The sequence below is a fragment of the Camelus ferus genome, chromosome 6, assembly GCF_009834535.1.
Source record: "Camelus ferus isolate YT-003-E chromosome 6, BCGSAC_Cfer_1.0, whole genome shotgun sequence".
In the NCBI taxonomy this organism is placed as follows: domain Eukaryota; kingdom Metazoa; phylum Chordata; class Mammalia; order Artiodactyla; family Camelidae; genus Camelus; species Camelus ferus.
Window position 1 is genome coordinate 61,611,380 of NC_045701.1, and position 12,755 is coordinate 61,624,134.

The window sequence follows — 12,755 nt, forward strand, 5'->3', positions numbered from 1 at the left end:
TCACTTTGTGATAACATTGGTAACAGCATCAAAAAAGAGAATCTCTTCATTTCTTGGGCCAGGTCAGTGCATCCAATTAAAGGGGGAAAAAAAAACAGAAGGGGGCAGGGAATCTCTGAACACTTAAAAATGCCAATAATATCCATACATCTTCCCTCTCCCACCCACCCCCATCCCCACAAAAAAATAAAAAAGCTTTTAAAGCTCTGAATATACTTTTTTTTCTCTCCATGGTGTGATTGAGCCTAGGGCTACATATTTACGTATAGCAGGTGCAATTACAAGCAATTCCTGGCTCTGCACCCTGGACTGTCCCATACATAGAAGGAGGTACAAAATAAATTAAATCCTTCCATTTAGGCAAGAAGCCCAAGATGAAGGAGCATCACCCTGCTTGTGAGTATCCAGAGGCATTGAGGGTATTATTTATTTCTTACTTTTTAAAATTTTTTATTTTATTTTATAAAAAAACATGTTAGGGAGAGCAAAATATAATAAAATTTAAAAGGACAAAAACTAAACACCAAAGGAAAACAACTCGGGACACTTGCACAATGAGAAAAGGAATGCATGCTTGATTCAAAGTATGAGATGGGTCAATTCACTCAACATGGTTGTTCCAGGCCCACAGCCTAAGGCCTCAGCATCCTTCTAAACCAGAGGGTTTTGTTTTTGTTTTTTGTTTTTTTCTTCCAAAGACACTCATCATCCTACCCCTGAAACCAATATGGTAGGGATAAGGGTGGAGTGATTATCACTCACTAACTACAATATTTGCTATTTAAAAAATATATTTATATATAGTTCTGGAAATTATGAAGCAAACAAAATATAACACAAAGATGCATTTGTCACAATTAACTCAAGTTGCAGCAACAGCAGAAACGTGGGAAAGGACAAAGAGAGAGGGCTGCTGCAAATGCAGCAAGTACGTCCTTAAATATGTCACATAGTGCAACAGTCAGATTACGTCAGTTACTCTGCGTCACTGGACACAACATGACAAACGTCACATTGTCACTTTCGGTTAAAAAAGAAAAGACAGTGTTTCTTCTCAGAAGTTTCCCTATGAATTTTAGACATATATCTATAAGAGCTTCTTTAAGTACGTCTAAAATTTGGCTTTATGCTTCTCAGTTTGGAATGATCAACATACAAAACTGACATCAAGGATAGCTGTGTAACTTTCACCTTAACTCTGAGGACAGAGTAAGGTGCAAAAAAGGAACCTGGTCTTTCTCATTTCAAATGACTGCATTTCATTCTAATGGGCAGAGGTATTTCATAAACCCGTGATGTTAATGTCCTCTATCTACAAAGATGAATTAATGGCCAACAAAAGTTTATACTGTCAAAATTAAATGTAAAGCAGAGTAAAAACTAATGGGCTAAAATCAAAAGAGGTAAAGGAGATGATTTGTGACAAATTTATTTTTACCTTTAGCATCTGAACTTGCACTTTTGCTCCAGCACTTTTAAGGTAAGTTATTTCATCTTTGGCAGCCCCTGCCAATTTTACATTGTTCTTTCAAAAAAAAAAAAAAAATCTATGAATTCCACTAAACCATGTTGGGTTTGGTATTGCATACGACTCTTTTACTGCTGTTTCTTCTTCAGAATTAACAATGCCAAGTTTGGTGTTTGTTTTACAAAGTTATTGAGATGACAACATCCATAATCAGCTGACTTTAACGCACAAACTGTGACCTGATAATCCTGAAACACTTAACAGGGGAGAAAGGTCAGCGGCTTTTTTTTTTTTTTCCTTTTTTTCTTGGAAAGAATAAAACTGCATATTCTACCTTATATATTAAATGGAAGGAAGAAAATATACAAGCCCATACTGATACCATTTCTATTAAGAGCAACGAGAGTTCATATGTTCCTGTTTGCTACTATCACAATTCAACACATGAATGCAGAATCAGCTCTGTACCACGAATACTGCTGGAAGTGATGGTTTAGGATTATCAACTCACTGCTGCCACGTCCGTAACAAGCAAAAGCATCCTGGAAATAACTCCCTAAACACGTCTTTCAGTACATAATAATGCAACTGCATTAGGTTAAGTACATAATGTACACACGTTTTATCAGCACTTTTAACTCCCCAAGATGTAAGATTCCTCTTCTAAATACAAAGCAGAGAGCCAATGAGACAGATCTATAGTACAGCCCTAGATTTTGTTTTGTTTGGTTTTTTTCTTCTTAAACAATTTGGTCACAATGCACCTTTGATATAAAAGCATTTTTAAACTTTATTATTAATACTCAGGACATTAGGAATTTCCAGATTTTTTTCAGTAGCATTTGTAGAACCACTTTTGGTAACAAATACAGTAGTTAGGAATATGCATCCAATTCAGAATGCATAGTGTTTATCCTGAATCCTTTCTGGCTAAAAACAGGGCTGGCGCTGTGATGGGATATAGAACGAGAATCTACAAAAAACACTGTAATATGTTTGGTATTTTTTTCCCCCAGAGGCTACATCCTCTTCTGCTGGAATACTTTATAAATACATATTAAAAAGTAAGGCAACAACTCCAAACAGTCCAAGCTGTCCGTTCAACTCTATTCCCAATTAGATTTGCAATCCTGGCAATCAATTTCATGGTTGTACTATTTAGTGTTTCTCTTTATTTCAAAATGGTCCAAAAGGATGTCTTCTGACATTTTTAGAACATCTCTTGTATGTGTGTTCAATGATGTACGGAACTAATACTGCTCAGGTACTGAAGCCTATGATGTCCCAGTGCCTGTTTTCAAAGGATTCAAGACATTGATTTGGATTCACCATAAACTGATGCATGAATCCAACATTCCCTTCCCTACTATGTTTATCACCTGTTCTCTTTTACTCCTAATTTTCAAACTAAAGGAGTACCAAGACTACCTAGTTACTGGAAAGATGTTCACTCCAGTAAACAAAACTTTTACCAGGGACCTTTAAAATTCATGGCCCCACTCCATGTGGACATTCAATTCATGAAGATGTGCAAAAGGAAAAGAAGTCAAATTACAGTCAAGTTATCCAGAGGAGGATGTTACACAAACTGATAAGGAAATGACAGTCTTTTTTTTCTTTCTTTACTATAAATACATTTAACAGCTTAGCAGAAAGACAAGCTAAATTTAAGATTTTCACATTTGAAAACTGTTTCATACTCTCTGCTAATGATAAATAAGGAACTCCTGATAATGGAATTTTAACACAGCAATTTCATCGACAGATCTCTGAAGACTGCTTTTTTTTTTTTTTTAAAGAGGGTTAGAACAATGATTATGTTTGCCAAGTTCTGAGAAGTCCATCTACTGTCCAAACTTTGGATTGAAGTCCTTATTCTTTTTTTCTTTACTTAGAGACAGGTATATACAGTGCTGTTGTAATAATGAAACAAATGTGAAATCTACTGAAAAGTTGCACAATACAGAAAACTGTTGCTCCATCTTCTACTACATAAATGTGTGACTCCACAGGTTAGTAATGTTGTTGTCATTATTCTTGTTAAGTTGGAATTATCCCATCACGTCTAAGACCTCTCTTTAACTCCAGATCCTCCAGTTTTTTCCACAATTCTTCACGCTCCTTTTCCTTCTTTTTCTCACTGGGGAAAAAAATAGAAGACAGGGTAAACAACTGAGAAAGTTTAAGGAGATTATCTAACAATAACTGCCCCTTTGACATACTTTTCCCCATGTATGGTTTTAAAGGGTCTTTGAAAAGTTTGGCATTAAGCTTGTGGGTGTTTTTTCTTTTTTGGTTTTTTCTCTCTTGCTCTTTTTTTTTTTTTCCTTGACATTTATATAGACACAAAAGTAGTATTAATGAACAGAGTAGGAGATGACAAGAATATTTTAATATTTCACATTGGTATTCCTTAACATTTAGTTTAATAAAGAAAATAGACTTCAAAATTACTGAGAAACACATATGAGGATCATTTATACATATCTGTTATCCTAAAACCAACAGCACATGAGTAATTTTCACTTGGGGGGGGGGGTCTAGTTCAAATCTAATTTTCTCTTTGTTCCCAAATAGTTTCTCCAAAGGGATGCTAGAGATGACACTGAGACAGAGAACACAGTAGATCAAAAAAAAAAAAAATACTTTTTCTTTTAGTATCCACTTTTTTCCTAAATTGTGTATAGGAAACCAGAAAATCCAAATTATTAACTTATTTTATACCTATATGCTCAGACAAATTAACTATTCTTTCTTCCATGATTTCAGTTTTAATACCGGGTAGAACTTTGTTGATATCTTTATGTATTACATTTTTACGATTCCAAGCCTTCAAATTTGGCTCAGTATCAGTTTGACTAGTGATTTCCAGACTTTCCAGAGTTCACTGTTGGGTAAAATTTACCAAAAACTTGGATGTCCAAAATAGGGTAAACAAACTTTATTTTGCCAAGGACATTTTTAGATGGCTATATATTTTTTTAAAAGAATGGATGTTAATTTTAACAACAATAAAGTAGTAAGTATACAATCCAGGATATGTGGCTATACTGTAAGTTAAATAAAGTCACTTTTATTAAAAATAATTCATTGCACTGTGTCCCTAGTTTTCTCATGTTCTGATGAACTAGTAAACGGTAGATCCAGGTAACATTTGTGAATCCATAAATTCAGATAATTCCTGAAAACAGGGGCTCTGCTACGCCAGGCATGATGGATATGGTCCTTCTGTTAGTTCACTTACTAAGAATTTAACTTCAGTAACAGTGCAGTGTTTACTCAAGGAAGGAAATCCACATAGGTTATGTGAAGTTTGTGTATAATTCCACTGCCTCATATTTTTTATGTCATCACCAATTTTTTAAGTTATACTGATATCTATAGCAACAGAAATTAATCTTCATCCTCCTCCAAAACATCTCTAGAAATATCTAAGGAATTTTACATTTTCAATCCCCTGGAGTATTGAGGGAATATTTAATTATATAATATAGTAATTAACATTATCATTTTATTATTTTGTTAATTTAAGCCTTGTTTAGTACAACTAGTTTTAACTAGCTCACACAAAATCTGCACAATACAAATTTCAGTGGGCATAATAGTTTTTAAAACAATTTCCTATTTAATCATTTTTATTAATAGGGCAAAAAATTTTATTAATAGGGCAATAGAGATAAGATCAGATAATTAGATACTTCTCCAAGCACTATGAATTTGAGAGTCTTAACTGTAAAGCAAGCTGTTTGGTAAATTATCGATTCTGGTTTCTCAGTACAGTTTGGGGATAATATTAGGTCTAAATAAATGTTATCATAGAATACAGATTTAAGTACATTTGAGTGAATTCTACAGATCCTGCTGCATTTCAATGCATGTGACCTTTTTATCTGGAGAAGGAGGAAGATGGTAAGCAAGGGCTTAGGGACTTTATTCAAAAAAAAACCAGCTTAAACATATGTTAGGTTCTTTAGGCCCTAATTTACAGACTTAAATTAAGTGCTGACATGATTAAAGTATACATCATCTTGTTCCTGAAGCGTTTCACTCGAGTCTTTGATGAAGATGAAGAGTTACACAGCATTCGATACAGTCTGTCCTGCGGGGCTTTTCTTCCAGGTGAACTTTTTGCTGAGTTATCATACATCGTTCATACTGACAACTTTATCTTCAAGAATCCTAAATATTTCTGATATAGCTACTGTCACCCCCATCCTTTCCCACTTTTCTCTCTCCCTGTAGGTGGCAATTTAAAACTTCACCACATTGTCATCCTAGGGGTGATGTCAAACTCTCTTCCAATTTCAGTGTCACAGAGCACCACTGCTGGCATATGTGTTAGTTACTTATTCCACCCACCATTTTCAGATTTGTAATACTCAAAAAAAAAAAAAAAAAAAAAAAAAAAGCTGATCGGAACTGAAACAAGGACTAATTTCTTGCCTTCCAGAAGTGAAGTCCTCCTTTCAGTTCTTCTTGGACAATACCAAGTAAGTCCCTATTCTTTCTTTAATCATTTTGAGCATTTTAGAAGTAAGGTCTTTAATAGTCTTAATGGGGTTCTACATATATGATCTGTATTTAACTAGAACAATAAAAATGGGTTTTCAGTTGCTGTAAAGGATATTACGTACAATGCAGTCTTTAATGATACGTTACAATATGAAAACGTGCCCAGTACCTCCTTTACTTAAATAATATTTTTACAAGATTTTAAGTTTGGAACTTGGAGGGTTATTACAAATTTAATGATACTATTATAAATTTAATAATGATAGTATTATAAATTTAAACATTTGCATAATGATATGATAAATTTAGTAAATTAAAAGTTCTTTAAATTCCAAGTGTGGTACAACATATTCAATAACTGATATTTATTTCAATATGGTAGAAAAAATTTTCAGTCTCTTCTGTCTACTGTTAAATACTTGCCATATTCCATAATTAAGTTGCTTTTCAATATACCACATCCTGATAATTGAAAAAAAAAATCACTTTGATGGTCCTTTGTTCTCTGCCACCAAACCTTTCCTCTCATTGCTCTTTTCATCCAAAATGCAAGTAACACATTAAAAATCAGGCAAAGATACAAGAGAATCACAAGTAGTTTTGCTCAGGAGGTTCAGCAAGGTTCTGAATATGAGCACTCCGGGATCCTCGAAAGACTATGGTTTTACATTATACACAAAGCTGACATTTGCTTCTGGATGAGAAAAGCCAAACCAGACATTCAACTATTAACAAGCTCTCCAGAGTACATGAAACATGGACTTTCACGGTAGATGAAAGTCCAGCCAGGGTCTGAATATTTATGTGCCCCCAAAATTCATGTGTTGAAATCCTAACCCCATCAAAAGATGACGGTGTTAGTAGGTGGGGCCTTTGGGAGACGATTAGGTCATGAGGGTGGAGCCCTCGTGAATGGGATCAGTGCTCTTATGAAAGAGAGCCCGCAGGGATCCCCTGCCCCTTCCACCCTGTGAGGACGTAGTGAGAAGGCACCAGTAAGAACCAGAAAGAGCACCCTCATCCTACCTCACTGGCACCATGTTCTCAGACTTCCAGAGTCTGGAACTGTGAGCCATACATTTTTGTTGTTTATAAAGTACCACTAAAATATCCATAATGTGGTACTTTGTTGTAGCCGCCCTAATGCACTAGAACAACTTCTTTTGGAAAGCTGGACATATTGAACAAGAAATAACAAAATTCAAGGATCATGTAAATGAAATCAAGAAAGGCTTACTAACTCCCAGCCTGTCCAGTGACTAATTTCTCACCACAAGGCTATAAGCAGAAATGATGTGTACAATCAGAAACAGACACAACACAGTAAACTGACTATATACTTCAATAAAAAAGAATGCCAAAAAAAAAAAAAAGGAAAGAAAAAAATAAGAAATGATGTGTATAACTTCAGGCTCAGTCATTAAAATATTACATACGTGCTCCTCCAAGGTCTTCTCCTTTCTCTAGAGCTAGAATTGCCTGCAACCCAACTTCAACCTTGCAGATAAGGAAAACACCATAGGAGACGACAAAATAGAAAGAACCTGGGTACCTAAGTGACCTGGAGCATTCTCTTTGGACTATTACATGACAGTGACATAAAATTCTGTCTTTTTAGAAAGAGAAGAGAAGAGAGGAGAGGAGGAGGGGAGGAAAAGGAAAAGGAAAAGGAAAAGAGACTTACTAAGCCAGAAGCATTTATTATACAAAGTTCTGCTGGTTTCTATTCCCTCTTGATCTTAAACATTTCAAGATTTGCACTGGAAACAACCCAAATATCCATCAGTAGATGACTAGATACAGAAGATGTGGTATATTTATAATGGAATACTACTTGGCCATAAAAAAGAATAAAATAACGCCATTTGCAGCAACACTGATGGACCGGGAGATCATCATTCTAAGTGAAGTAAGCCAGAAAGAGAAAGAAAAATGCCATATGACATCACTTACACGTGGAATCTAAAAAAGGGGGCATAAGTGAACTTATTATTTATAACTTAGATGATTGATTTCTTGAATATGGGTAAGCACATTTGACTGTCCTTTATAATTGGATTACTGCATTCTGTTGATTCTTATTTTGTGGCTGGCTTTATTCCTTTGATAACTATGTAAGTTTAAAAAGCTAAAGCTCTAAATTTTTTTCTTAGAAATGATGAACAGTACATATATGCAAATTTTTAAATGGTTTTCTCTCTCAATGAGTTGCTCTTCCTAGAATAAACTTGTTAATTAAAAAAAAATTACCAAATCATTCATTTGATTGGTATTTTAAAATAATTACTTAAAAGAGATGTTTTCTCTTTATCTAACTATGGAGAAAAGAGAAAAGAGAGAAATAGCAAAATAAAGGAGGAGAAAATAGAAAAAAGGAAACTGGTAGATTTCTTTAAGAAATGTTTTTGCTTTGCTAAATATTTGCTGAAAATAAAAATCTCTTCACCATGTTATAAAAAAAAGATTTGCATAATATCAGACTCTTCACCTCCCTGTTCTTTTTACTGCCCCTTAAGTCACAAGGAATATTTGCTGGGCTGTAGTGCAGAAAGTAAGTTCTGGGCCAAAGAGCTAAACAAAAATGGTGCCTCATCTCTCTCTTGCTGCTGGAGTGAAGTACTAATCAGCCCTGTGCTAGTTCAGGAGGGGAGCAGATCCAGATGGCAAACTACCTGATAGCCCCCTTAAGTGGGTCTGAAATATCAGTTACGTGCCAGGCTCTTAACCCTGAGGCAGAAGAGACACATTACCACCATCATCATCATCATTATCATCATCATCATCACCATCACCATCACCATCATCACCATCATCATCATCATCATCACCATCATCATCATCATCATCATCATCTTCAAACGGAAGAAGGAACACGGCCTTTTGCAAAACGACACTTCGTTACCCAGGAGCACACTAATAAAGATACAGCAAATGAGCACGGGAAAACGAATACGTAAATAAATAAAATTGTGCTGCTTATGCTTTCAGATACAATTAGGCAAGTTCAGCAAAGAGTGGGGAAAGAACTCAAGAGTTTTAGACATGTCTGACAAAAAAGCTTTAAAAAGTTACCGCTGACGATCTGACTTGTATGTGGCCGTCAGCTCATCGAACATGGTGCTGTTCATTTCCATAAATGCCTTCAACACATTGTACACTAACGCCACGATGGCCCTGGAAGCAGAGAGAAGAGAACGTGTTGGTTGGTCTTACATAACAGGATGCTGCCTGAAGAAAATGGACGCATGGCTGTGTCTGAAAGAGTCCCTCGTGTTGCACGGTCTCCCTCCCTTTTTAGTTCATGACCTACAACTCATTTCCACATCAAGAGAGTACCATTCTTAAGGCAAGATATCTTTCTAAGGGGTTGGCAGGATTAGAAAAAGAAAATCTAATTTTGCCCCTCTAATTATTGGTGCCCAGAACAGACTTGCCAGTGGGCACTTGGTAACTTCATTTAATAAAAAGGCAAGTATAAAAATAAAGCACCTTCACCCTAAAAGTCAGCACCTGTGGTAGGACCAACCTTCAAGACCTGAATTTGCATAGAATTTCATTTTTAAAGTGGTAATATACATAATTCATCAAAATCAAAGGCTATTTCTATGGTAACCAATGTTACATCTACACAATTCATATTCGAAGTTGATACCAAGCCCCTTAAGTTGGGCAGTTTAACATGAGTTACACTTTCAGTTGTGATTTGCATCGGTCCACCCACTCTTGCTCAGTCCCCCTGCTGACCCAACACATCAGCTGGTAAGGCTGGCAACCTGGTGGTGGCTGTGATTAGCTGTGGAATACTATACAGCTGAAGAGCCAAAGGCAGTCTATGCTTCTCAAGGGGAAGAATAAGCTCTTGGCAACGTGAGGACTCTGCCCTTATGGGCTTGGTGTCTTCAGACTGGAGTCTAAATAGCATTTCCCAGGGTGGGGAGGGTATAGCTCAGTGGTAGAGCACATGCTTAGCATGCGCGAGATCCTGGGTTCAATCCCCAGGTCCACCACTTGAATGAATGAATGAAAGAATGAATAAATAAACCTAATTACCTCCCTTTGCAAATACGATGGGCAGTGATGGCGAAGAGCCAGTCTACCAAGCAGTTACAGACACTTGCCAGAACCACTCTCGAGGGTCTCCAGAGACTACATAATGAGACTTCACTGTCTGCCAGCTCTTATTTTTTTATGAATTTTAGTAATAAACTTTAACATTTTTGAAAAGTGGGAAAGATGGTATATTATAGTTGTAGGCAAAACTTTTAGACAAACATACTATGAATATACTGGATTATATCTAATTTTTAATGCCACATTAAATTTTCTTTCTCTTTCTTAGAGAAATATGTAAAGCCATTCAAATACAGAATGCTGTAACTTTTATAAGACGAGATGATAAACTTCTCTTTGAACATTTTAAACTATTTCCCACCCCCCTAGAGAACACATATAATTGACTGAGCTGGTTTTTAAGAAACGCTTGCCAAAATGCACGCCAGTTCAGACAACTTCCCTTCCTGCACCTCTTTCATGTCTCCTTAGCATCCACTTGGTGAAGACTCCTGTGTGCCCCACTCCACTTTCTAACCCAATCTTCCAGCAACCTCCCTCAAACAATCTTGTGCTTCAGCCCTCCCAAATTCACAGGTCTCAGAACATGACAGGTGCTTTTTACCTTTTTGTGCCTTTTCATGTACTGGATAGACCCACTATCTGAATGGACACCCCTCTCCCATGCACCTGCCAGATTTTTTTCAAATTCAGTCTGAGTATCATCGCTCCAAAATATCCACAAACTTCTCCTCCTGATCCAGAGCATCCCCAAAGTAGCTCAGCTACATGCACAGACGGATCAGGAAGCCCTCAAGTAAACAGACAAGGAAACATAACAGCACTTAAAATACTGTTTCATAAAATATTGGTTTAACTGTGGGTCTCCCCAAACAGTCAGGGAATTTCTAAAAGGTAGGGATTTTAACTTTTCACATACTTATCTTCAGCAACAAGCACAACGTCTGACACACAGCATACACTCAAGACATTTTATTAAGCAAAAGAGGAGGAGGGAGGAAGAGAAGCCAAAATAGAGGAAAAGAAGGAAGGAGGGAAGGAGGGTGGAAGGGAGAAAGGGAGGGAGGAAGGGAGGGGGTGAGGGAGGAAGGAAGGAACGAACGAAGAAACGAACGAACAAACTGTGAAAACCTACGGATTCCAATGTTCTTTTGAAATCCTATAAAGACTGGAAAACATGATGGGAAGGATGACATTAGAGTTTTCTTCTATCAAACTCATGATGTATTCATTATTCCAATAATAGAGTGCCCTTTCTGCCACCTTTGAGAAAAGAAAAAGAAAATGTTAAGAGAGGAAAAGACTAAGATAAAACAAAATTACAATCTCTTCAAACCAAAGTATATCCAGACTATTTTAATATCAATCAAAAGTGTAAAACTAAATATTAATCACATTTTAGATTTTTGTGGGTTTAAAATCTTTCAGAAAGTTCCCAAACGGTTCATCAATTTGGGGAAGAGAAAGAAGTTTTCCAACCAATTTATTTATATTCTCCTTTAACACGCACTGGCCCTTTCATCTGATCTGACACTTTTCCCGATGTTGTTCCCGAGCTCCGAACACCTTTCCCCTATTTCTCCATGCCACGCTGGTTTCCCCGTCACTTTAATTCCCTTCCTGGCTCACCTCTTTCATCCCACACACTTCAGATCAACCACAGGGCCCAGCACATGGCTGGCATTCCGTCAACAGCTGCTGAAGAAAACCCAGTTGCCCATCCCTGCAGAGCAGTCACATCTGCTAAGCACCTCCTAGGGCCAGGCACTGCGCCTGCCCTGCGGGCAGCATGTGTCATCCTTACCACCATCCAAAGAGCAGGGACCAGTGTGCAGATGAGGGGAATGAGGATCAGTGAGATGGGTAATCTGGCCAAAGTCATACTGCTAGTAAATGACAAAAGTAGGGACTTCAGTCTAGTGCCCACTCTTTCCAGAGTTCCTTTCTGGTCCCTTCCTTTGAACTGGGTAAGCTTGGAGGACTCAGTTTTGGACTCAGGGACGCTGGCTGTACATACATCTGCTTGCTATCTCAGGCCCCTTTTTTCTGGCTGCCACATTTATCAACTGACTGAATTCAAAAGAATGACTAAAAAAAATGTAAATAGTAATCTAAAGTAATAATAATTCAAATAAACCAAAATCTCAAAAAAACCCCTAAAATCTCTAAAAAGACTGGTCATAGGGGAAAAAGAATAGCTTCTTTCATTCATACAGATTAAGAAATTATGTTTTAATTTAAAAAATTTAAATTTAACTTACATGCAGTTAACTTAGTAAAACAGTACAAGCTGTACCTACAAACAGACTCCGAGAAATGAGATCCTTTTCATTTACATTATTCAATTTGATTAAAAAAAAAAAATTAAGGTACCAGATGCTGAGAGTACAGAGAAAATCATTCATCATTATTGAATGTTTACTATATGCCAGGTGCTGTGTTAAGTGTTTCATATACATATTAGCTCATTTAATCCTCACAATCAACACACAGAGTAGGTACCATTATTTCTACTTTGCAAATGAGGAAACTGAGGCTCAGAGGAGATAAGCACTGCCTCAAGGTCACATGGCTAGTAAGTGGCAGACCCCCCCAGTCCCTGCTCAGAGTCTCTTCCCTCTACTATCCCTACAAAGCTCATGTGCTGGTAGGGAAGGGGGGTTCCACCATCCCCATTCCAATGTAAACTGTGACAAATGCATCA

At 36.8% G+C, this 12,755-nt stretch overlaps 1 protein-coding gene across 3 annotated transcripts in view; it reads right to left on the bottom strand.

The window, feature by feature from the left end:
• Nucleotides 1-3,353: 3,353 nt before the first annotated feature.
• The window catches only part of PPP2R5E (protein phosphatase 2 regulatory subunit B'epsilon), a 127,839-nt gene continuing 118,437 nt past the window's right edge, over nucleotides 3,354-12,755 (bottom strand). The window contains exons 12-14 of one of the 3 annotated variants that reach the window (XM_032482154.1): nucleotides 11,187-11,314; nucleotides 9,053-9,154; nucleotides 3,354-3,608 (exon numbers count right to left, since the gene is read on the bottom strand). In XM_032482154.1, the coding sequence (XP_032338045.1) occupies nucleotides 3,509-3,608; nucleotides 9,053-9,154; nucleotides 11,187-11,314 (330 nt within the window). In that variant the 3' untranslated portion in view covers nucleotides 3,354-3,508. Of the gene's footprint in view, nucleotides 3,609-9,048; nucleotides 9,155-11,186; nucleotides 11,315-12,755 lie in introns of those variants that run through there. The other 2 variants (XM_032482155.1, XM_032482156.1) reach the window with 2 other exon arrangements.